Source organism: Protopterus annectens, chromosome 1.part0 (assembly GCF_019279795.1).
Source record: "Protopterus annectens isolate FY-2018-M chromosome 1.part0, PAN1.0, whole genome shotgun sequence".
Classification (NCBI taxonomy): domain Eukaryota; kingdom Metazoa; phylum Chordata; order Ceratodontiformes; family Protopteridae; genus Protopterus; species Protopterus annectens.
This window is the reverse complement of record NC_056725.1, coordinates 694,980,435-695,006,570: the sequence shown is the minus strand read 5'-3', so window position 1 is coordinate 695,006,570 and position 26,136 is coordinate 694,980,435. Positions and strand designations below refer to the sequence as shown.

Here is a 26,136-nt window from a genome sequence, read left to right as displayed (position 1 = left end):
AATAGAATACTTATTTCTTTTAATGGCTAGGAGATAATGTTTTCTGAAAACATCCAAGTACTTTCCCAGCCTGGGAGAGTAGTAAAGATAAGACAAAACCAGACAGCGCTTAGTAGAAGCACAGGCTGTACCATGTGTTTTAGCATGGATAACCTTCTTTTTAGGTTAATTCAAGTGTGTGAATGTAGCTGTCATTCTGGGGCAATTGTTCTTATTAGGAGGGGTAAAACTTCAATATTTGATGATGTACATAGGTTTCTGTGTTAGTATTAAGTTAATAGGTTTAGGGTATATTGGGGGTGTTTTCTTTTGAGGGCTTTCAATAAAACAAAAAGTTTTATAAGATGTAACATAGGCTCAAATAGATAATGACAAGAAACGACTGCATAAAAGATCAACCTGCCAAACATTAGTGTATTCATGTAACATAAAAGCTGTAACTAGACACTTAAAAAAGCTGTTACATATAACAGGTGGGAATAAGAACTTTTCAACATAGTGATGCTTTCTATATTATCTTTAGATGTAAATGGTCTCACAGATGTATACAAAAAAGAAAGAGTAGTTAACAATATTTAAAATGTAGAGTGCAAATATCTATGCTACAGGAGACACGTGGAAAGAACTGAACATATGACTTTCATAAAGAAAGGTTTTCAGGATGGTTATTCAGTGGAATACCTGGGACAAAGGAAATTAGAAAAGTACTTATATCAATTGCAAGAGGAGCTCCAGTAGTGATTGAAGAGGATAAAAAAATGGGAAGATTAGTAATACTAAGGGGCTATTGGCAAGGGAGGAGGATTACACTGGCATGTATTTATATTCCACCTAAAACTGCTATAATGGACCTTAAGAAAATTCTGGGAGAAATAATCACCTTTCAGCAGGGAATATTACTTATAGGTGGGAACTGGCATTTGATTTGTAGCAGTGAAGATGTATCTGGGAGCCCCAGAGGGGAAAATATAAAAAGTAAAGTAGATTTTTGAAGAAATTTATGAAAATATTTGGCACAGAAAATGTGAATTCAGTACTAGGAGTTCTGAGTGAATTTACATATTATTCCCCAAGATGCAAAAACTGGTCTATACTAGACAGAACATCTATTTCACAGGAACATTTACATTTAATTAAAAGTTTTGATACACACCCAATAAGTATTTCAGATTGTGTGCCAATAATAACTGAAATAAAAATGCAGGGTCATGAAATAAAAATGAGTCATTGGCACTTTCCCACTTGTCTGTTGAAAAGAGAGGAATTTAAGGACTGGGTAGTAGAAATTATTTGGGAGTTATTAGAGAAGATATTTTTTTTTCTGAAAATATACATAGGGAGTGGGATAAAATAAAAGTGGAGTTAAAAATAGAGTTGGAATTAAAAAAAAGAGAGAGATGGTTAAGAAATAAGAAGAATTATATAGAAGGACAGATAAAGGTTAAAGTATTGCAAAATGGGGGACTCTAACAGAACAAGACGAGGAGCAATTGCAAAATGCTAAACAAAAAATAAGGGATTTCCTCTATAATATGCATGAGTTTAGAAAGAGTGCTGTTAAGCAACTATTTTTTTTTGATAATTCCAGAGCACAAAAACTTTTACCACAACAACTCAGGCAACAGAAAGAAAGGGTTGTTGCCAAGCTTAGAGAGCCTATCACAAGGAAGATAACAAGAGGTCCTGTAAAGGTACTAGAAATATTTCAAAAAATTTATGAAAGTCTGTATAAAGCAGATAAATATGGAAATCAAGAAAATGTACAAATTAAATGTTTATGGAGTAATTAAATATGCCAAGGTTAGAGATAGATGATGCTCACAATTAAGATAGGAGGAGATGAGATAAAAATGGTGATGTATAACCAATCCACAGGAAAGTCCCAAGGAATAGATGGTATTCTTGTGGAAGTTTGGAAGCTAAGATTGAAAAAAAAAACTGATAAAGCTCTAGAAGGTTTTGTTTATTTAAGAGGAGGAAGAAACACTCCTGGAGGAAAGCAGTGGTGGCTGTAATACCTAAAGAGGGTAATGACCCATCAGATCCAGTGTCATGCTGGCCCATTTCAATCCTAAGCCATAATTATAAAAGGTTTATGTCTATAATGGCTAAAAAGTGGCAAAGTTGATGCCAAAATTGATAGATATGTATCTATCAATCTATCAATGTATAAAAAAGACCCACCAGAAACTCAGACTTCTCTATTACAACCAGAAATTTCTGTTACCTTCTTCCAAACCTTCCCTCACTCAGTCCCTTCTTCTACCCTGTCTTCTCTATGCTGCCCCTAATCTTACTAATGTTCAAACATGACATCACTAAACTAGAGCAAACGTATCACAAAATAGCCAGGTTTGCCTCTAATCTCCTCTATAAATCCCACCACTGGCTCCCTCTTAAATCACTCCAATGGCCAGAATTCTCTAAACAACTACTTCTACCCTAACTTCACATTACACACACTATCCTGAATAACCCCTCTTCCTGCCCTTCCATCTCCAACCTAGTCTTCTACTACAACCCTCATTGTCACCTTTGTACTTCCAGCAAAAATCTCCTTGACATATATAAACCCAATAAAAATATAGGAAAGTCCCTCTATAAACACTCTGTTGCACATGCTTGGAACGCACTCCCTCAAAACATAAGAAGCATTCATCAAAAACACCTGTTTGAAAAATAATTTACATTTTTTCTTCAGAGTATATGGTCCTGCCCTTTTCTAACCCCCACTTGATCTAGCCTCTTCTCTTCTCTTCTCAACTTTAACTCCTTTTCCCTGTTCTACACTTTACTTCCTTGTACTTGCCTTATTTACCTTCATACATCCCTCTCCCCTCACTTCCATAGCATATATAGTCATATATATCTTTATTTAAAAAAATGATTTACTGGTTTATCTATTTGTATGTACTTCATGTGTGATATTCTCTAGACCTGTCAATTGCTATTTAACCTACTCTATGTACAAATAATCTCTAACTGTGGATTTTCTTATGTTTCATTGTGGTTTTAATTTTTTACTCTTCTTATTTTTGATTTGATTTTTATTGTAAAAATATCTAATACTTCTGGAGCTTTTCTCCTCGTGTCTCCACTGAAAATTGGCCCCTGGCTCAGTTGGAATAACCCGGTTAACAAACGTCAATAAATAAATAAAGTAAAAGACATGGAGCAATGTATTTTTTTGGAGGGGAGGCAAACATTCGATAACATTAAGAGAACAATGATAATCTAGATGGAAGCAGAATGTAAGAAAATAACACCATTGTCGGTAGGTCTTGATGCAGAGTAAGCATCCAACAGTATTTAGGAGTTTGAGCAGGGCAATGGAAGTATTTGCATTCCCTGATAAAATTATAAGGTTGACTAGGATGATATGCAATGGATTCGAAGCAAAATTAAAGTGAGTGGGCTCCTCTCTGATAAATTCTGTTTGAGCAGTGGAAACAGGCAGGGGTGCCCCCTCTTTTCCCTTTGTTATTTGATTTATATTTAGAACCATTGGCAAAGAAAATAAGGGACTCAGAAATTCAAGGATATAATTGGTATGGTAGTCAAGAAAAGCTGGCTGTATTTTCTGATGATATTGTTTTATACCTGATAAAACCAGAAAAGGACACTTCAGTGTTGTGGAACATTTTGAGCCCTTTTCATATCTTTTTAGGATGCACAATTACAGTTATTGCCTTTGTTTTAGTTTGTTTAAGTTATTTACCCACATACAAACTGGTCCAGCAGTATCCATATTTATGGGGATATGATAAAATGAAGTACTTCGAAGTATGGATTAAAAGGATTTTGGTGTCACGGCTAAAGAAGACACTAAACAAAAGATACTACAAAAACTGAGAAATTGAAGCTCTGTTTTATGTATATTGATAGCAGAATACAAGCAGTTAAAATGTTTTATTCCCTTTAGTTTTATACACAGGTCAGGCATAAGTTTATCAATCAGAGGAGAAAGTTGTGGATAGCAATTAATAAAGAGCTGAAGGATTTTATCTGGGAGGGGAAAATAGCAAGAGTCAAATGGGATAAGCTGATTCTCTCAATAGAACAAGGTGGTCTAGGATTACCAGATTTGAAGGGGTATTTCAGAGCTACACAGTTAAGGCTCCTATACATAGCACAAGCAGAAACCTACAATTCAAAATGGAAAAGGATGATGATGAAAGGGGGGAAAGCTCAAGAAACAAGGAGAGATTGGAATTTTGGATGCAGATCCTTAAGGAGAATAATGACCATACAGAATATTATATTCATAAAGTAGCAGAAAGTATTCCGAGAATGAAGCCAACATTGGAATGGAGAAAGAAGATTCTGCCAGTAGGGATGACTGCAATTGGGGATACAGACAATAGGCAAGAAGGGGCTTGAATCTATTGGAGAAAACTGGCAAAAGACCCAAGGTATTGGGAGCAAATAATTAGAGATGGAAGGTAATAGAATGGGAAGAGACCAATAATTTATTTGGACTGCATGCTACAGATCGCTTTACATAACAAGGATTGATATCAGAGTATAGGCAAAGAGAAAGAAATAGGGGCCAGCACTGGTAGACTTTTTAGTAGAATTTAGAACAGAAGTTGCTGTTAAAAAAAGGGAATAATTAGTAGAGCATACAAATTATTGCATGATAACTATAAGAATCAATCAGAGGAGGTTAGAAAAGATTGGGAAGAAAGAGTGGATAAGTAATTCACAAAGAAACAATAGGGGAATAGATGCATGTCTCCCAAATATGCAACAAAGTTTAGAAGATTTAGGATCTTTGCTTGGAAGTGTTTATATAGGTATTTTTAGGTTTACTATCAAAATGTGGAAAATCAAAACAGTTTTCCTCCTTTTGATCAAATTCATTTTACAAATCTGGTAATACAAAATTACCAAACTAACGGAAGTGGTAACCACGGAATCGGCATTCGAACATCAGGTGGTCCAGGTTACTGGTAATGTTTTTGTAGGGGGCAAGCCCCACCAACACCCCTACACTCTCTGCGTATCATATATACCACCTCTGCGCTCTCACTATGGTGAGGAAAAGGATAACTTTCCCGTTCCCCACTGTATTGCAATTTGTTATCAGAATGTTGAATGCACATTAGTGAATGTACACTGCCATTCACTAATGTGCATTCAAACATTTTTCAGAACAGCAACTGGAAAAGATGCATTCAAACATCCCAGTTTCACATAAGTGCTGTTCCTTATTATGACAGTAAACTGCATTTTTATACCCCAAGTAGACTTCAAAGAATTTTTCCTCAGGTAGATAACAAATGTTGGAGGTGTAAAGGGGAAGAACGAGATAACTGGGAACATATTTTCTGGGAGTGTAATGATTTGGCAGACATAAAACATTCCCTGCAGACTATTCTATCAGAAATACTGGGTAAGGAAATTGGTATAACTAAATAATCTTTTTAGCTATGATACAGAATCAGAATAGGCATAGTAAGGCCTTGCTGAGTCTAATTATGGTGGCTGCCAAACAAGCAATACTAGAAAATGGAAATCAAAGTCTAAACCAACTGTGCTCAGTGTAGTGAATACAATAACAGAGATAAAACAACTGGAAATGGGATCTTTAGAAAAGAGTAGGAGCAAATTGCATATAAAAAATGGAAATTGTGGAAACAATACATGCAGACGAGGAATGAGGTTTAAAAGAAGGCAGGATTTGAATGAGCTTTTTAATGTTTGACTGACAGTAACTGGATAGATTATAAGTGATGTATAATGTTTTCATCTAAAATTATGTCAATATGGTTTGATTCATTTATATAAATATATGATTGCCTATGTCATAAGTGATAATTTAATTATAGATGTTTCTTTTCTAATAAATAAAAAAAGCTTCCTCTAAGTGTCAGTTGCTTCATAAATGAGTTGTAAGAGGAATGGGTTACACAGGAACAAAGTAAGCAAAATCACCAACACTTCTAATTAGAATATTACTTAGCTCTGACATTTAGTTAACCCAGCAATGCACATACTAAGCAAAGTTGAACAAATAAAATACAATTCTTAATGTATATAGTCTTAAAATTACTAATTCTATTGGTTATAATTTAATAACATTGTATTACAGGAAGTATTTGTTTAATATTTAGAAATACACGTATACATTGAGTTACATGTAATACATTGCCTTTCACTGTAAATACAGTAAAACAGTAAAACTAACCATTTATATTCCTCATCATGATAAATTTTTAGCTTAAAATATAAATACGTACTTGCATATGTTTTGAACCTTAAAGTCCAGTACAACCCTTTTACTTAAAGGGCAAATCTATTGTTTCAGAAAATAAAAGTCCTGCAATCAGAGAATGAAAGTCACATGTTTTAAGGCTTTTTAATTTTAGAATCAGCTTTACAGGAATTCAGCTTACTCTGTCTCTTCAGAGATGTACTGTTCCTCTCCATTTATTTAGTATTATAAAGGATTTTATTGCTGTTAAAAGTGGATGCCTCCTCCAGCATGTTAAATATTTTGTTTTCTTCAGAAATAAATAATTTGATCTTTGCAGAAACCACCTAAGTGGCTTTAATATTGTACTTTTTCATTCCTTGATCAGTGGTAAACAGGATTTTATTTTACTCATTACTTTACTGGAATAAACATTGTCAAACCTGACTACATGTTCACCTATTTTAATAGGTGGGCTGGGCTATGCTGTTTTTAATATTTGATCTTTTTCTAAGCTATACGTGAACTTAACTATAATTGAATGTAGTGGTGAGTTTTCCTTCTTTGAAGGTGCTCTCAGGGCTCTATGTGCACTTTCAATTCCAAAAGATAAAGTTTCAGGTAGATTTAATGTTTTATGCAGCCAGGCAGTTAAGACATTTATCATATTGTCTTCCTCATGCTTTTCTGGTATACCATTTATTTTGTTTTAAAAGAAATTAAGTCTGAGACTCATCTTCGTGATCATTTAAAGTTTCTTCCCTACTGTTGATTTGTTTTGTTGTTTCATAAGAATTTTTAAATGTTCCATCTTCTTTCTGGTCTCTTCTGTGAAACTTTTTAGTTTGGTATCCAGTTTGTCTATTTTAAGTGATACATCCTGCATACTAGATATTAGTGACTGTCTTTTTAATGCAAGAATCCCGAGTATCATTTCTTGACCGCCTCATGTTGAAGTCTCCTCTCTTAAGCAAGCAGTTGAAATTCTGGCAAAACAATTACAGCTTTTGAAGAACTTGAAGCTATAAATATTTTCTCTGATTATTAGTGAATAAGGTTAGCTAACAAGTATCTCCAAATTTTATTTTTTTATTACATTTTCTGTCAGAGAAAACTTTTCAGTCACAAGGCTTTCACCAGTTGCTCCTCTGTTAGCCATCTTGGTCATGGCCCCTAGCACAGCTCATGCCTTCACTCCTAGTTCTGCAGTTAAAGGATTCTTCAGATCTGTGGGTCCCCTGTGCTGTATGTACAGTCGTTGGTACCAGGAATCATATTATGGTGACAACTACATTATGGAAGATTATCGTTGCCGTTTTCCACACTTTGGGAGTAAATTATGTTAGAACCAGTACAGTAAAGGTTGTTGCTGTTTACATTTTCAGTTCACTTCATTTGTAGGCTGAGGTTGTACCTCATCAGATCCATCCTAGGAGAGAACTCTTGATGCACCTCCTAAGAGGCACTTTGAACAACTTTTATTTGGAAAATGTGAAGGATCAGCCCAGAAAAGACATTTGTACAGAAAATACACTAGTGTTCTCCCACTCTGGACAAGTGTTATATGATCTGCTTCTGTGAATGAAGCCTTCAGTGTTTATTCATTTCTCAGAAGTGCTAAGATTCAAGAATTGAGGGCCCCACTGGATGATTTTTTGTTATCTGTAATCCTGTACGTATGGTTATCTAAGGATAGCAGAATGGTGTTGCTGCTGTTTATTTATCATTTCTTTTTATTTTGCTTGCACTACATACATTGAGTATTTTTAGAGATTAATAAAACTGTGAGATGATGTTATATTTAGACTATGAACTTTACACGATATTGCATCTTTTAATTTTAAAATATCCATTTAGTCTTCCTGGGACTGTAAATGATTCTTTCTCGGGTATTATTTATTTTTATTTATTTATTTGCTGTTGGTTAACCAGGATAGTCCATTGGGCCAAGAGAACCCATTTTCAATGGAGTCCTGGGGAGAAAAGCTCCATTACAGATTACATATTATAGGGATTTATATGCAGATTACATATTATAGAGATTTACATCCAAATTATTGTACATGACATCACGAGGTACAGTGGTTAAAATGAGTAAAGTTAAGCATTAATAAAATCAAAGTATAAAACATATTAAAGTTGAAACCAAATTATATCATAGGCACAAGGATAAGGAAGTGAGTAGATAGATGCATAAGGCTTTCAGGAGGATAGGAACTGTTAAGGAATAGATTACTGTCTGAGGTAGAGAGAGTGAAAGGGGGAGTACAGTAGAGAGTATAGAAAGATTATGTGGGGTAGGAGCAGGAGCATTCCCATGTGGATGATAGCTAGGAGTGGAGTGATTTTTTAAAGGTAGGAAGGCTAGTGATGGTATGAATGGAGGGTGGGAGGGAGTTCCATAGGCGTGCTAGTGAAAAGGAGAGGAGGTTATGTCCTGAGGGATGATGGGGTCTATAGACTTCTATTAGGTTTTGATTAGTAGAGCTGAGAAGTCTTTGAGTGTGGTGAATTTTAAAGGTAGTGGACAGGGAGGGACAGAGGGATGGTTGAAAAATGAGTTTGTGTGCATATGTTAGTTGAGTGTAGGAGAGGTAGTTGGGAAGTTCAAGCCAATTTAGTTTGTGGAGTGGTACACAGTGATGGGTTGAAGATTTATTGCTAGTGGCAAATTTGGCTATTTTATTATAACAGGTCGAAAGTTTTGTTTTGAGAGATGATTGTAGATTAGTTAAAAGAGGGGCACCATAAAGGAGGGAGGGTAAGAGAAATGTGGTAGAGATAGTGAGTTTGGTAGTAGGTGAGAGGAATTGTTTGTGACGGCACAGCAGGCCTAGTTTTTGGTGTTTTTTTTAATGTTTTGTAGTAGATGGGACTTGAAAGTAAGGTTATTATCAATTTGGACTCCTAGAAGCTTGGCTTCAGTTACCAGTTCAAGTGGGTTATTATTTTGACTGGTGATGGAGAATGGTTGTTGATCCAGTGTGTTGGTTTTAGAGGGGGTGAATATCATTAGTTTTGATTTAGCTGCATTAAGTGCAAGATGGTTGTCTTTCATCCACTGTTCTGTGGTGGAGAAGGCATCTTGAGTCAGCTTTTGGAGAGTTGGAATGGAAGATGAAGCACAGATGATTGTAGAATCATCTGCATATTGGATGATGTCAGCATAGGGGATAGAGTGATAGTAGTCATTTACAAAGATATTAAAGAGAAGGGGTCCTAATATGGAACCTTGTGGGACACCTGTGGGGCTATTTAGGAAAGAGGAGATGGATTTTTTCCATTTAACAGCTTGATGCCTGTCTGAGAGATAGCTGGTCAACCAATTAAGAGCAGAAGGTGAAAGGTTTAACTTAGAGAGTTTAGTTAGTAGTAAGTTATGGGAGATAGTGTCAAAAGCTTTGGAGAGATCAAGTAGGATGGTAGATACAGTGAGGCCAGAGTCTCTAGCCTTGTTCACATTTTCAAGGAATGATAGGAGGGCTGTCATAGTGCTGTGATTGGGACGGAAGCCATGTTGAGTAGAAGTTAGTAGGTTGTTGTCTAGTAAGTAGGGAAGGAGTTGAAGGTGAATACATTTCTCTAGAATTTTAGAAATAGGAGAGAGGATAGCAATGGGCCAGAAGTTGGTAATACTAGTATTATTTCCTCCTTTATGACAGGGAATTATAAAAGCCTTTTTCCAGATTTGAGGAACGTGACTTTCTTGGATGGAGCGGTTGATTAGGATACTAATTGGCAGGGCGATAGCATCTGCAACTATACTGAGGAAGTGTGAGGGGATGTTATCGGGGGCATTGGGGCAAGGTTTTAGCTTTTTCAGGAGTTTTTTGATAGTGGAAGTAGGGATTGGTTCCAGGGAGAATCTAAGTGGTTGGGAGGTAGTAGGATGACAGAGTGGAGAAGGAGGAGGAGTAGTGGGGGGGAGAGGAGGAAGTTGGAGGTGGATGGTTGGAGGAGAAGGAAGAGGTTAGTTTGGAAATGCAGTCAGTGAAGAAAGAGTTAAACTCGTTGGCAAGGTCATTGTCTTGTAGTATTAGATGAATAAACTTCTCTTTCCACACCAAAAAAATGTGCTATAATAGTAAGCTATCAAGTTTTGTATGCCTTTTATAATTAATTCAAGGTGTTAAGAAAGGTGACAGTCCTCTCTTAATAGCTCAGTATCTTTGCATTTTTTCTACTTGTGGTAGCTCAGTATATTAGGTCAGTTTTGTGATAATGGTATAATGCTGATTTATTACTGAATATGATTATATTCTTATGTATGACTACAAATATAAATGATGTGTGCAAGGAACATTTACTGATTTCGTATTTCTAGAAATAATGTAATAGTTATATGTGTTTCTGAATGGTTTATGTACTAATGTATGTTAGATCTCATTAGCTTTTCTGTAGTACCATCTGAGCAATGCTTGCCTTTCCATATAATAAAAATGTGCTGTAACATGAAAGTTGAACTTTTTTTTTTATAATAATTAATTAAAGTGGATGATAGGGGTGACAGTCCCTCTTAATAGCTCAGTATATTTATCCTTTCTTTATATTTGCACCAGACCTGAAGCAATGTTGTTTGGTACTCTGGACAATGTCCCCCCAACACCTGGTACTGCCATAATCTCAAGCTGAGGAGTGAAAAAAAAAACATCTTCTGTCTTAGAAAAGTGGTATTGTCTTCTTGTTGAAATGCTTGAATACTGAAATGTTACAATTTAAAAGATAACAAGAAACTTTGCTATAACTCAACAGTGTTTATACTGCCTGTCATTTAAGCAGCCACAGATGCGATTGAGGCTTCTTTAATACTTAGCAAGAATGCTTTCATGCTAAGGGACTAATCGTTAGCATTTCTATAAATATTTATCTATTTTTGTTGACTGGGATAGTCTGAATGGGCAACAAAAGACCCTTTTCAGCAGAGGCACAGGGAGAAAATTTCCAAACAGTAAGAATAAAAATACATACAGTAATGTTCTAATTCATATCATTCTAAGAAAAACACTAAAATAAAAACAGAGAGAACATACAATAATGGTTAATATGTAGGATTCTAGTGAAACACTACATACAGCATACAAATAACATAAAATAATGGTCTAACATTAAGAATTCTAAATAAACATGATATTAATATAAAGATCTTTGATGGTGGTTTTTAATTAAACATTAAAACAGTGTAACTATATGTTACAGTATGGAAGAAATGGAGGTAGGAGGAAATAGTGGGAAGTGGGAAGGGGTAGTGGAGAGAGGGAGATGGGAAAGAAAAGTGGGAATTTAGGGACACTGAAGGAAAAAGAGAGAAATTTGTGTTGAAATGAAGGTGAGATTTTCAGCTGTGCAAGCCATGTGTGGTTTGTGCTTAAGGTATTTATAAGCCAGGTGTCCCAGAAGGTTCCACAATATCCTGGTGAGGTATATGAAGTTTGGTAACATAAATGGAATACAGAGCATCTCCTGCATCATTGTTTGACTTTGTGTTGGCCAGAAAAAGTTGTTTTCACTGGAGCGTAACACTCTACATGGTGAATGTTGCTAAAGGATGTTTTTTAGGGAAGGGCAGTTATCAGGGCTGTAGAAAAAATTATGGACTGTGACTAGCTGAATGTAGATTAGGTGTTGTGGTAGTTCTAACCACTGTAGTTCTATGGAAAGATAGTGGTGATTCCTGTATGAGACGTTTGTAGCAATATTTTTCTACATTGTTGTAGCTTACCTCTAAGTTTGTTTGTGATGTATATCAGAGTGTGGGAAGAAGATAGGGCTATGCAGTGGTTTTCATTGCTGCATCAGTTAAGTATGGATTTGACTGATAGAGAATTCCCATTTTTATGATGAGTTTTTATATGTGCTGATCAAATTTCAAAACTTTGTCTATACTTACACCTAGTAGTTTTATGTGGGTTACCTTTTCTGTGGTAGTGTTATTGGCTAATGTAATATTAAAAGAATGTTTGAGGAGAGAGAATTGTGCTGATCGAGACACTAACAGCTTGTACATAGGTCTTCCACTTCTTTTGCTCCACTTTTGCTATGGCTTTGACTTGAAGTAGCAAGGTATGTAATGTCAGTTTTGCAATTATGCTGTCACTCAATAGCCACACTTAAACCTATGTGAACTTGTAGACAGGTTACTGAAGTTTATGATCTGCAAGTAAGAGTTTATGTACTGAACTTTAGTTCTGGACAAACATTACTTGCAACTGTATTCCAGGGCTAACCATTACATCTTTGATGATCTCTTTGAATTAAAACAAGATGGAAAAAATCAAAAGTATAAAGAAGTTATACTAGCTAACCATCATCTTTTTGCGATTTGACTAAAAAAAAAAATGTGAACAAGTTTTATTAATTATATTGTTATACTGACAAAATAATTGTGTTATGTTTGTATGAAATTAATCTAAATTATAGACAACAGAAGATGCATTAAAACAAATACATTTGCTCAGTATGATCAAATTACTAATGCTGCATTTTCCAGCATTATTGTGCAAAGACATCTGAACTGTGATTTTTTTTGTTTGTTTTTAGCAAATTAGGTGCTTGTGATTTTTGCAGTCATTTCATAGTTACGTGACTAGTGACATTAATATCTTTGCAGTGCTTGAAGCTCCGAAATTGGGAAAAAGCGGTTGTTAAGCACTTTTCTGACATCGGAAAGGTACTTAACAAGCTTTTGTTATGCACCACTAGCACTGTTAAGCTCTAGTCTAGAGGTAACGGTAGTCTGTGCCATATACCACAGAACAGCAGCAGAAGCTAAAACAGCTGAATAAGCTGTTAGGTGCTTGGCTGTACTATACTTCGAAACATAGTAGAACAAAGTATGTAACAATTTTTAAAGCTGTTAATTCTTCAAGGGGACACTGCTTCTGCTCACTGTCTAAATGTCAGAACTAAATGTTTAAAGACTTTTAACAATCATAAAACACTTCATTTTCTGATACTTCCTTATTATAGCGGCCTTGGCGATATACTTACATAAAGACTACATTTAATAGCAAGTCCTTGTGTGAAAGGATTTATAGTGTTTCATTACCACACTCACATTGCCTCGTGACAAACTTGAATGTTTTAAGAGGGACAAGTATAGGCCTTACACCAAAGTAAGTCACTTACACTGAGAGCAACTCTTTTGGAATCTGGCCCATAATAAGTTGGTTGTGACTGAAGACCTGATCATAATCCTCTATGTTATTTAGTTCTGGTAATAGTTTCTGTGGACTGCTGAAAAGATAATAGTTTTGTTAAGTCCTGCTACAAAGAGAGAGAGTAGGATGCAAAGATAAGTTCCAAATTTTCTTTTCTTTATTAGGAATTTCATTAACATTTACCTAACAAATAGATGCATCTAACAGTGGTTAACAATTTTTAGAAGGGAAAAAAAATTATATACAATATATACAAGACATGTCAGTAATACAGTCATATAGCTAAGCAAAAAATATATGACATAATGAAGTTAAACTTCCATCTTCTTAGAGTGTAATATTTAGTGAATGTTTTTTTTTTCCTATATCATTATCATTAGGACTCACTGGCTGAGAAGCTTCGTTTGAAGAATGCTGCTCTGAAAGTTCACAACAAAAAACTAAAGCTGCAACTAAAGCAGGTATTAGAAAAGATATGTGTGTATGTGTATGTGTTTGCTTGTGTCTTGGGAGTGGCAAGTATATGACTAGTTAAATCAACTATGACTTTGTTTTGGTGTTCTCTTTGTAATACTACAGAAGACTGTAAGTGTCAATATCTTTAGCCTAAGTCCTAGCTCTGTGACGTTTGCTATTGTTTAACCATGTTTTCCCAATAAGCTAAAACTCTATCGTATTAGGTAAATCCATGATAAGTTACTTTTAACACAGGTAGACTGTCAGTGATTTAAGAAATATAATGTTATTGTTTTGTGTGTTACAGATTTATACACAGACACAGATAGTTACACACACACACACACACACACACACACACACACACACACACACACACACACACACACACAAAATGTTTCCACAGCCATGCATTTTGTTTTATGGCTGGAACTGCATTTTTTCTGAATTGCTTTGTAGATATGTGCTGTTCCTGTAATTAAAACAATGGAGCACTCATTTTGCATTAGCTGAGCTAAAGAAGTTCTTCAGAAATAGTTTTCTTCTGACTTCTGTTAATATGAACAAGTACCTATTCATATCTTATACGTCCTTATTCTTCTTCTTCATTCACTTCCTAACTTTAATCAGTTTCTCTCCCTGTCTGTCAAAATAAGCCATAACCTCATTTTTCCTCTCACTTCACATTGCAATTCCTGTTTGTATTATACTGACTTACTTTTAATTTATCTAAAATGGCTAAAATTTCTCTGAATATTAAATCATTGTCATATAAGTTGTTTCTATTTTTAACCCATATCGTTATATTATGTCTAAACTGGTATAATTATTTAAACTGTAGCTGTTTTGAATTGTTTTTAAAGATTGTAAAATTATTGTTCTTAAAATGTTTTTGTAATACTTTGGAGCTTTTCTCCCCAGGTTTCAGCTGAAAATGGGCACCTAGCCGGTTGGACATTTATGGTAATCAAATGTCAAAAACTACATACATACATAAAAAAAGTTATGTACTTACCATAACATTCTATTGTGTTGTCCGTTTTCATTCTTCCTCAACATTTGGGTTTGGATCTGACCCTTGGATCTGACTCTGATGTTATTTCAGCTCATGGCCACTAGCAAACTCTCAAGCTTCTCCTTTACCCATAATGCCCTATCCCCTAACATACATCAGATCTTGTTTGCTGGTTTACATAATCCAAGAAATATTATTATTATTGCCCTAGTGGAACAAACCAATATCTGGAGCTCAACGTAAGGAACAGTGGTGTCCTTTTAAGCTCTCTCTTTTCCAGAAGTCATTAGTCAAAAAGGTAGGAGGGTGGTGGGAGGGGAGTTGAGGAAGAATTAAAATGGACAACACAGACAGAATGTTATGGTAATTACATAACCTCTTTATCTGATGTTGCCAATTTTCATTCATTCCTCAGCAGTTGGGACAGAATCCCAAGCTACTTAAAACTCTGGATGGACTCTAAGGAAGAATATTGCTGAGCACAGTTGAGCCAAAGGCTGCTCTTCCCCTGGAGACCAGATCCAATTTGTAATGAGTAATAAAGGTATGAGGATTAGCTCAAGTTGCAGCTGCACATATGTCATCCATTGATACTCTAGATAATACTGAAGATGTTGCCATGGGCCTGGTTGAATGGGCTGTTAAAGGTTTTAGTAAGGACAGGCCCAGCTTGTGTAGACAAATTATATACAATCCATAATCCATCTAGCCAGAGTTACCTTTGTAACTGGCTTACCCAATTTAGAATCTGCAAAGGAAACAAATGATTGATCTGTTTTTCTGATGTCTTCCGTTCTATGTAAATAGAAACATAATTGTCTATAAACGTCCAATAAATGTAGCATATATTCACCTTTGTTTGTAAAATTTGGAAAGAAAACTGGCAGATTAATGGATTGGTTTATGTATGATTCTGACACCACCTTAGGAAGGAAAGAAGGATTAGTTTGTAATGCCACTTTATCTCTATGAAAAATCAAGTAGGGAGGTCTAAAGGGTAATGCTTGGAGTTCTGACATCCTTCTAGCAGAGGTGATGGCTACCAAAAATATAGACTTCAAGGTCAGAAACGTCAGATCACATTTGGTGCTAGTTCAAATGGGGAGTGAATTAAGGCCTGTATTACTAAATTTATGTCCTGTGGGGGAGTTGGATCCTTATAAGGAGGTCTCAAAAGAAGTGTACTTTTCAAGAAGGCCTTACAAAGTTTTGATAAAGCCGGGATGGAGTTCTCAATTCCTATGTGAATATCAGAGATGGCAGCTATTTGAACTCTAACAGTTGAGGAGCTACTTCCTTCATTGCAAATTGTTGTAAAAAATTAACAGACAGTATGTACAGGAGCTGAAAAGGGGTCAGTATGTCTCTGATGTGCCCACAAAACAAGCCTTTTTCATTTACTTCCGTAAAGCTTTCTTGTGGAAGCTTTGTGAGAAGACAGAAGTCAATGATGGACTGGGAAAGAGAGCATATATTGTCTGGCTATCAATGGAAGTGGAGAAACTATGCTGTCAGCTTTAGGTTTGAGATATCTGAGTGAATCATGTCCATTGGGTGTGACAGGAGGTCTGGAATCGGATCCAGAATCCAAGGTTGGTAGACTAGATTATTCCAAAGAAAGGGGAATCAAATCTTTTGAGGCCAGTAAGATACAATGAGCATGACTTTACTCTTCAAGTAGAAAACCTTCTGCAGAAATTTGGGGGATCAAGGAAGTTGGGGGATACCCATAGAGGAAATCAGGGGAGCCAATCATTAGAGTCTCTCAGTGATTCCCCTGGTGGGGAGATTAGGGCAAAGAAGCTGCTGCACTTGTTGTTTAAGGGAGATGCAAAGAGGTCACAGTAAGGCTGGCCCCAATGGCAAAAAACATTTCTGCCACCTTCATGTTAAGAGACTACTCGTGAGGTGGTAGAACGGACCTGGTCAGTTTGTCTGCTGTAATGTTGGACTTCTCCAGAATGTGCATTGCTATCAGAAATCAGTTGGATGAAATCATCCATTGCTAAACTCTTAGAGCTTCTTGACATAAGGGGTAAGAACTGGTTCCTCCTTGTTTGTTGATGTACCAAACCAGTGACAAATTGTCAGTCTGAATTGCAATTATCCCAAAAAGGAAAGAGTCTTGGAGGGCCTGCAATTCTAAAAGCACTGCTCTCGTTTACAGGACATTGGCTTGCATATTGGTCTCTTTTGGGGGATCAAGTGCCTTGGACTGTTTTCCCCAGGAAGTCCCCCCCCCCCCAATCTGGGAAATGCCCGTGGTCACTATGGCCTTGGGCTGAAGGAGAATGAAGGAACAGCCTTGCAGAACCTGATCTGATCAAATCCACCATCAAAGGTATCTTTTGCATTCTTGGGTAATCCTTATCTGGGCAGACACGTACTGATAAAGTATAGGCCATTGTGTTGCTAACATCCATTGAAGAATTCTCATGTGAAATATTGCTAAGAGAACTAGAACTGCAGCCACAGACATTGATTCCAAGGCTTGTAGAATCAGTCAGGCTGAGATTGTGGAATTGTGAGTAATTTTTCTGACCTGGAATCTGATAGTCTGTACTCTTCAGAGAAGAAGGGAAGCTGTCACTGATACTGTGTTGAAAATTGATCCTATGAGCATCAATGTCTGAGTCGGTTCTAGCTGAGATTTGTTGTACTTTATGGTGATCCCTAAATTGGAGCAAGTTTGGAGTACCTGGTCTAGTGCTCTTATCAGTAGATGCCTGGTCAGGGCATTAATGAGCTAGTCGCCCAAGTACAGAAACACTCAGTATCCCTACAGTCTCAAGTGAGCTGCTACTACTACTGCCATGCATTTGGTGAACAACCTTGGGGGGCTGTGGTGTGGCCAACGGGCAGTGCTCTGAACTGGTAGTGACTGGCTCCCAGCCAGAAGCATAAATACCTTCTGGATTGTGTGTTCATTTTTATGTGATAGTATACATCTTGAAGGTCTGTTAAGCACATCTAGTCATCCTTGTACAAAAAGGGCAGAATGGTCTGAACTTTGACCATCTGGAACATGGCATGCTGAACTGATTTGTTCAGACTGCTGAGATCCAAAACCAGTCTCCAATCCCTTGTTTTCTTTGGCACTTAAAAGAATCTTAAGTAAGTTCCGGATTCTATCTGGTCTGGTGGGACCTCTTGGATAACTCTTTTTTGTAGCAGCTTTTGTATTTATAGAGCTGCTGCTTTCCTCTGACTTGCTGGAACATTGGGAATTTTGCAGACTGGTGGGGGTGATAGGGAAAAGGAAATAACGTGTGGAAAAAATTCGCTGCGCCCATGCATCTTTTGTAATGTATAGCCAGGCTTTCTGGTGCAGGGATAAACACCTCTGCTTGCCTCCAGAAGTTGATAATCAGGCCTTCTTTCAGGAGCACTGGTAGGGTCTGTCAGAGAAAGAATCTCTGGACCCCTGATTCTGCGAGCCTCCTCTGCCACATGGGTGGCATCTTCCATTTGAGTTCCTTCCTCTGTTCCTGGGGGAACTATCTCCATGGGGATCTTGGAAAGGACCCTGGGACTTCCTGAAATACATTTACTGACCTCCATGTTGATTCCTGGAAATGGTCCTTTGAGGAGTCAAAAAATGTACTCCAGTTGCAGAGAGGGTCTTTCCATCCTGCTAGCACCTGGAGAGTGTGTCCTTAACTTTAGGGCCAAACAACAAGCTTCCATAAAGGAGCAGTGATGAATCGTGGACTTGAGGGGCTCCACAAAGTTACACAAGTGCATCCAGGCATACCTCCTAATAGAAATGCCTGAACCAGCCATGCTTGGCGTACTTTCTTCCACATGGGAAATGAGCCTCATGGACAAGTTAGTGATTGATTGAAGGGTAGCCCACTGTGAGACCAAAGAAAACTGTGTCTCAGGAGTACTGGTCCTGGGGAGGGAATTTGAAAGTTCCTTAATTTGATCCCTCTGTAATTTTGTGAAGTGTGCTAAATAATTCAGCGATCTGAGTGCAAAGATTGCTGAAGCATGTACATGCTTCCCAAATCTGTCCAACACACTAGACTCTTTGTTAGGGCGATGGAGAGAAGAACTCTGCTCCACAATTTCTTTCATGGTAGACTCCGCCATGACATGGCATCTACATGAACTCCCTTGCTCCAAAATTCCTTTCCTGGAGGTGGTGCCAAAATCTGCTCTAGCCTTTTGGAGATTGGCCCAACTGTGTCAGGTTCATTCTATGCCCACTTAGAGATCAAATCAATGTGCTCATCAGTGGGCAGAGTCACCAGAAGGTAGATGGGCCAGACCCAAAGACCCCCAGGAATACAGATTCCTCTTTGGAAGAGTTATCGGTGGACCCAACCACCACTAAAAGGTTATCGGTGGACCAACCACCCCTGTACTTAAGGATTTCTAGGACGTCTTCAAATGAGATGTCATCGGGTGGAGGCTTTAGGGACCCTTCCCCATCATTGAAATCTGTATCTTCAGTGATGAGCTCATCAGGAGAGTCCAAGTGCCTCCTATTGCACTTCCTCTTCCTAGGGATTTCTTCAGTGGGGTTTTCTGGAGAAGTATCAGAAGAAATAGTAATACCCTGTTGGATAGCCTGGAGACTTTGGGCTGGCTGTCCCTGTGGAGTGGAATGATGGCCTCAAGAAGCAGAGACATACAGGATCCAGAGTGTAGATCTGAGGGGGAGGGGGACCATCTATCCTGCAGGAGCAGAGAACATTCTCTCCAACACCTCAAAGGCTGAATACCCCAGGGAGAATGAAGTCGATGCAGCTGAGAAGCCAAGCTTTCAACCCATCAGCTCTCCCTGCCCCAAAGGCAGTCCACCTGAGACAAACTCTGGAGCTGAGCTATTCATTGCCAAAGTAATGAGGGTCAGAGATGGCTCCAACAGCTTCAGAGTCAACTCTAATGCCTCAGATCTGACAGGGACGCTTCAGCTCCAAGAGCATTCAGAGCCAACACCCTCAGAGAAATCCGCAGAGCCATAGATATCATGATCTTCAGATCCAAACCAGAAGGATCCAGGAGACTTGGATCCAAGGGCTTTAAAATGACAAGATGGATTGCAGAATGAGCTGAGATTGGAGATGTAGTACTAGCAAGAACTTCCTGACCTGAGGGGGTAGGAGCCGGAAGAACTCCCATCTGAATCTGTATCAAGAGAAAATTCCTCATCATTCTATCCACATCAGCTGTGGTCACACTTCTGGAAAAATGAGATGATACCACTGAGGGAGACCTGGAGTGCTGGTGGGATTCCAAAAAGGGAGAAGGTGCCCGAGAGGGTATCAGATCTATGGATGGAGAGTAATGAGTCCTTAGTAACAACTTGGGATCCAAAAGGATAGGATCCAAGGAAGTTGATTTGGTCTCTGACACTGGCTTCAGGGAAGGAGCAGGCATCAGATCTGACTTCATAGCCTTTTTCTTTGGGGGTTCCATCATCAGGTCCGAGGATGGGGTTGCGGACCCAGTTGATCTTGAATGCTTGTCAGAAGCCTCCTTTTGCTTAGGTTTGGAATGTTGAGCCTCAGATAGAGCTTCCAAAAGAAGAGGAAGGTAGAAAACCTTTTAGAATCAGTTTATTTTCCTGTCCATGGTAACCCCAGGATTAAAAGACTTACAGATCTAGCAGTCTGTCTGAAGGTGATCTGGGCCAAGACAATACATGCATAAGGCATAAGAGTTAGAAAGCAGTAATTTGTGACCACATTTCTGATGTTTTTTTAAAACCTGTCAGCTTATTAGATATTTTAAACAACTAACAGAAAAGTGCAATATAGTCTTTTTTTTTCTTAAGCAAGAAAGGGAGAAAGAGAGAGAAAGATACCCACAATGGTATCAAGAATATTCTCTACATTTAAGAAAGTTTACCAACTATGGTAAAAAGGAGTACACAAAAGTGTAGAAAAGGGAGGCAAAGCAGAAAGTACAATACAAGGAAATAAATATAAAAGTTATATTATTAAAGAGTTAAGGAAATAATGAGTGTAAATTCAATAATTTTTTACTTATCTCCAAAATAGCGATGCTACAGTCGAGAGTTCACGGTGGCCATGTCCAAACATGAAAATGGCAAACAAGATCTGAGGTATGTTAGGGGATATGGCATTATGGGTAAAGGAAGAGATTGAGAGTTTGCTAGTGGCCACAAACTAAAATAACAGCTGAGTCAGATATGAACCCAACTGCTGATGAATGAATGAAAATTGACAACATCAAATTAAATATTTATTGCCTTACTTCAAGTCTCCAGAGCACTTTTCCTTTTAGTGTTAATGTCCTTAAAGTGAGTGCTTTACTCAGTCAGAGATATGTGAACCATTGTAGGCTTAGCCAGCAATGCCATATCAGAAGAACCTCTGAAAAGAAGCAAACAGTTCAGAAGATGATGGCAGATAGAGTTAATTTGGGAAATATAGACATATTATGTTCAGCTGAGATTACGCTTGAAGTTGATTTTATTATTTAATTATTTTTGTACCTTGATTTCTGTTCTGGTTAATTTTTAGGCTTTCTAAGTGGCCTACAAGGTTCCCAAGAGAAGTTTACCTTTTAAAAGTGTATTTTACTGCAGTTTGCATTGCCAGTTGGTTAAAACCAACTGTTAACTATCAAGATTTTCTTCTTTTCTTCTTCTAGAGCCATTATAAGAACCTCAGTAGTTTTTGATGCATATGAGATTTTAAAAACTTCTTAAGCCTTGTCATTTGCAATTGAATATTACTATAGATCATAACAGAGGGGCAGGACAGAAACTGAGTTTATCCTAATGCTGTGAACATTAGACTACTACTTGATGGGGCACTAAGCATGAAAGTATGGGCTGAAGCTCATTTTAGGTTTGCTTTTAAGAACAGATGCACTACAGTCAAGGAGCATTTGTGTATTTAATTTGCATAAGTGAGTATGCCAAAATGAGAAGTTATGTACCTACCATAACGTTCCATGTTAGTTGTCTTCTTCTCACCTTCTTTCTTGCTGGATAGGTTCGGAGCCGATCCTCGGCTCAGACTCTGCCAATACTAAAGCTCGAGAGCTATTTCCACCGGCTCGAGGCTCCCCTATATCCCACAATGCTAGGCGGTAAATGCACAGATCTCGTTTGATAGCTGAAGAATAGCAGTGCTGGTCTCCTAGAGACAGAGAAAAGGGAAATCCACCTCTATAGAAAGACTACCTGTAGAACTATCAAACAGGGGCAATAGAGGTGGTTGACGCTATGGAAGATAAAAGATCCCAAGGATCCTCTCGGTCTGTCCAGGCTAGGGGGATGGAGGGTGGGACGCAATAAAGAAGGCGAGAAGAAGACAACTAACATGGAACATTATGGTAGGTACATAACTTCTGAATGTTAAGTTGTCAATCTCGCCTTCATTCTTGCTGGATGGGACCGCGTCCCTAGCACCCTTATCCTGGGTGGCTCATCGGAACAGACTCTTGAGTACGGTAGAACCAGAGTTAGCCCGGTTTCTGGAGGCCATATCCAGTTTATAATGTGAGATAAAGGTATGAGGAGAAGCCCATGTAGCTGCTTGACAGATGGAATCTATGGGCAGTCTGTCTTGAAATGCTACAGACGTAGCTATCGCTCTAGTTGAATGAGCTCTAGGTCGTGATGGTAGCTTTTGGTGTCTGAGATCATAAATGAAGGAAATTACAGAGGCCAGCCATCTCGAAAGAGACACTTTGGAAACTGGAAGGCCCATCTTGCCTTCTGCATAGGATAGAAAGAGCTGGTTAGACTTCCTAAACTGTTTAGTCCTATCCAAATAATAGCGAAGCTGGCGATGAACATCTAGGAAATGTAACTTTTGTTCTGCCTTGTTGGAATAATTAGGGAAGAAAACTGGAAGGTCGATTGTCTGATTCAGATTCGCCTCAGAAGAAACCTTTGGTAAAAAGGAAGGGTTGGTCTGAAGGGACACCCTGTCTTTGTGGAAAACTAAGTATGGAGGACGACTGCAAAGAGCATGAAGTTCAGATACCCGTCTAGCAGATGTTATGGCTACTAAAAAAAGGGTTTCCCATGAAAGCAATTTCAGAGATCAGGAAGCGGCCAGTTCGAAGGGGGGGGGGGGAATCAAGGAGGCTAGAACCAAATTTAAGTCCCACTGAGGTGGGGGGGGTCTCTAATTGGGGGCTTGAGCAAAAAGATACCTTTTGGAAAGGCTTTGCAAAGTTTATGGGACATGATGCTGGAGTCTGAAAAGCCTACATGGAAATTAGATATAGCTGCCAATTGTACTCTAATAGTAGACGAAGAAGAACCTGAGTGAAAATTTTCAGCCAGGAAGTCTAGTATAGACTGGATAGGTGCAGTGAAAGGGTCTATGTTATTAGTTGCTGCCCAGAAGGAAAAACGTTTCCACTTGCTATTGTAAATCCTTCTTGAAGAAGACTTGTGGGAAGCTATAAGTATGTTACGGACTGAATGGGAAATTAAAGGAAGCCTGGCTAGGGTAGGAAGCGGAGCAACCAAGCTGTGAGGTTGAGAGATGGGAGGGAGTGGTGCAGCTGGCCCAATTGATGGATCCAGATGCCAAGGCTGCTCCAACAGAAACCGGTGAAGGAACGGAAACCATATCTGACGAGGCCAGTAAGGGGCAATGAGGATCATGTCGACTCTCAATGCGGTAGCTTTCTGAATTACCTGAGAGATCAGTGGAAAGGGGGGAAAGGCATACAGAAGTCCCCGGGGCCAATCGTGGACTAGAGCGTCCCTGGCTGGTTGACCTGGTAGGGGAGAGAGGGTGAAGAAATCATGACACTTGCTGTTTCGGGGAGTAGCAAAAAGATCGCAGCAAGGTCGGCCCCATTTCTGAAAAATTTCTTCCAGCACTGACTGTTTGAGAGACCACTCGTGTGGTATGAGTATGGCCCTGCTCAACTTGTCTGCTATCACGTTGGACTTCCCGGGGATGTGCGTTGCTATCAGAAACCGCTGAGATGAGATCACCCACTGCCAAAGTCTGAGTGCCTCTCGACATAAGGGATAAGACTTGGTTCAGCCCTGTTTGTTGATGTACCATACTACAGACATATTGTCTGTCTGAACTGCAATAGTCCCGGTGAGAAGAGAGTGCTGAAGGGCTTGCAATGCAAAAAGTACTGCTCTCATCTCCAGAACATTTATGTGCAGATGGCTTTCGAAAGGTTGCCATGTGCCCTGGACCGTCCTGCCCTGACAATGCCCCCCCCCCCGATCAGGGAGGTGTCCGTTGTCACTGTGGCAACCGAGGGGGGGGGGGCAAATTATCTGCCCTGAAGAACTTGAGGGGAGGTCATCCACCAAGTTAGATGCTTCTTGCATGATTGGGTCAGCAGAATACTGTGAGACATTGGGAGCTGTTGGAAGGACCACTGAGAAAACAGCATCCACTGGAGGATCCGCATGTGAAAGCGTGCTAGAGGCAGAAGTGTAATGGCAGCTGCCATGAGACCTAAAACCTTCAAGACAAACCTGGCTTTGATCCTGTCGCATTGAAGAAGAATGTGAACATGTTTGCGGATATCTGATACTCTTTGCTCTGTTCGTTTCGCGGAATTGTGTCTAAGGTGGCGCCTATAAAGGTAATAGCCTGACAAGGCAACAAGGCAGATTTTTTGAAATTTATGGAAATGCCTAGAGCTTGACAAGTATGAATGGTGTAGTCTCTGGATACGAGAAGTTGATGCCTGGTGGTAGCAGTAAGGAGCCAGTCGTCCAAATATGGAAACACCTGGAATCCTTGACGTCTCAGATGAGCCGTGACCACTGCCATGCATTTGGTGAACACTCGGGGGGCTGTAGTGAGACCAAAGGGCAGGGCTCTGAACTGGTAGTGACTGGCTCCCAGCTGGAAGCGGAGGAACCTTCTGGAGCATCTGTGCATCTTGATATGATAGTACGCATCCTGAAAGTCTATTGAGCACATCCAATTGTCCTGACCCAAGAAGGGTAGAATGGACTGAAGCGTGACCATCCGGAATTTTGTTTTGTTTACAGACTTGTTTAGTCTGCTGAGATCCAATATTGGTCTCCAGTCCCCTGTCTTTTTTGGAACCAAAAAGAATTTGGAGTAGATTCCGGATCCTTGCTGGTCTGCCGGGACTGGCTGGATAGCTCTTTTTGACAGCAGCTTTGATATTTCTAGCACTGCTTGTTCCCTTAGACCAGGTGGAATGTCTGGAAGGGGCCCTTTCGGTTGGGATGGGATATGGACAAAGGGAATTTTGTAACCCTCGGATATAATCGACTGTGCCCATTTGTCTTGAGTGAGGGGAAAGCCAGGTTTCTGGATACAGTGATAATCTTCCCCCGACTGCCTCCGAAGGTGGACAGTCGGGCAGCTTCTCAGGGATGCTGAAAAGGTTTGTCAGAGAGAGTCTCTCTGCTACCTTGATTCTGCAGACCCCCCCCCTGCCCCTAGGGTGGCGTCTATTGTTGTTCCCCCCTCTGCCTCTAGAGGGGAACTGACTGCGTGCATCAGGCGAGACTCCCTGTGATTTGCGGAACCACATTTTCCCCCCCTTCTGACCCTTGGGATATGGTCTGGAAGGGGTAGAAAACCGGACTCCCACGGCAGAGAGAGTCTTGCTATCCTGTTTGCACCTAGTCAACATGTCCTTCACCTGAGGTCCAAACAACACTGTACCATCAAAGGGGGAATTGGTAAAGGATGCCTTGAAAGAGTCCGTAAAGTTACAAAGCCGCATCCAGGCATGACGTCGTAAGGCTACACCTGTGCCAGCAGCCCTACTCGCCCCATCGGCCACATAAGAAAGAAGCCGCATGGAGGAGTTGACGATTGAATTCAGGGTTGCCAGCTGGGAGTTAATTTTGTCTCGAAACCCCTCAGTTGTTGGATCCTGCAAAGCATCACCCATTTCCTTGATCATATCTCTCTGAAGACGGGTGAAGTGACACAAGTAGTTCAGCGAACGCATAGCAAAGGTCACTGAGGAGAACATCCGCTTACCGTACCTATCCATAGTCCTAGATTCCTTATTAGGAGGATGGATAGGTACCGAAGGATCAGCTAATTCCTTCTTAGTGGATGCGGCCACCACCATAGCATCAACAGAGATGCCCTTGGATAAGAATTCTTTGTCCTTAGGAGCTGTAATAAACTTGGATGGTCTTCGTGGGGTAGGTTCCACCGTATCAGGGGCTGTCCACGCCTTCCTTGCCACCACTTCCATGAGGGGGTCAAAGGGAGGAGATACCCAGGAGGTGTAAGGGCGAGAGCCAAAAGCCTCAAGATAGACCGACTCATTCCTCTGAAGGGTGAAGGGTGGACCAGTTTCCCCTCTGTTTAAGGATCTCAAGGATGTCTGAAAAGGAG

At 39.3% G+C, this 26,136-nt stretch overlaps 1 protein-coding gene across 1 annotated transcript in view; it reads left to right on the top strand.

Annotated features, from left to right (window-relative positions):
* CCDC113 (coiled-coil domain containing 113) overlaps positions 1-26,136 on the top strand; it is a 293,612-nt gene that overhangs the window by 64,034 nt on the left and 203,442 nt on the right. Inside the window, exon 5 of the mRNA XM_044062236.1 lies at positions 13,734-13,814. Within this exon, the coding sequence (XP_043918171.1) occupies positions 13,734-13,814 (81 nt within the window). The remainder of the gene's footprint in view (positions 1-13,733; positions 13,815-26,136) is intronic.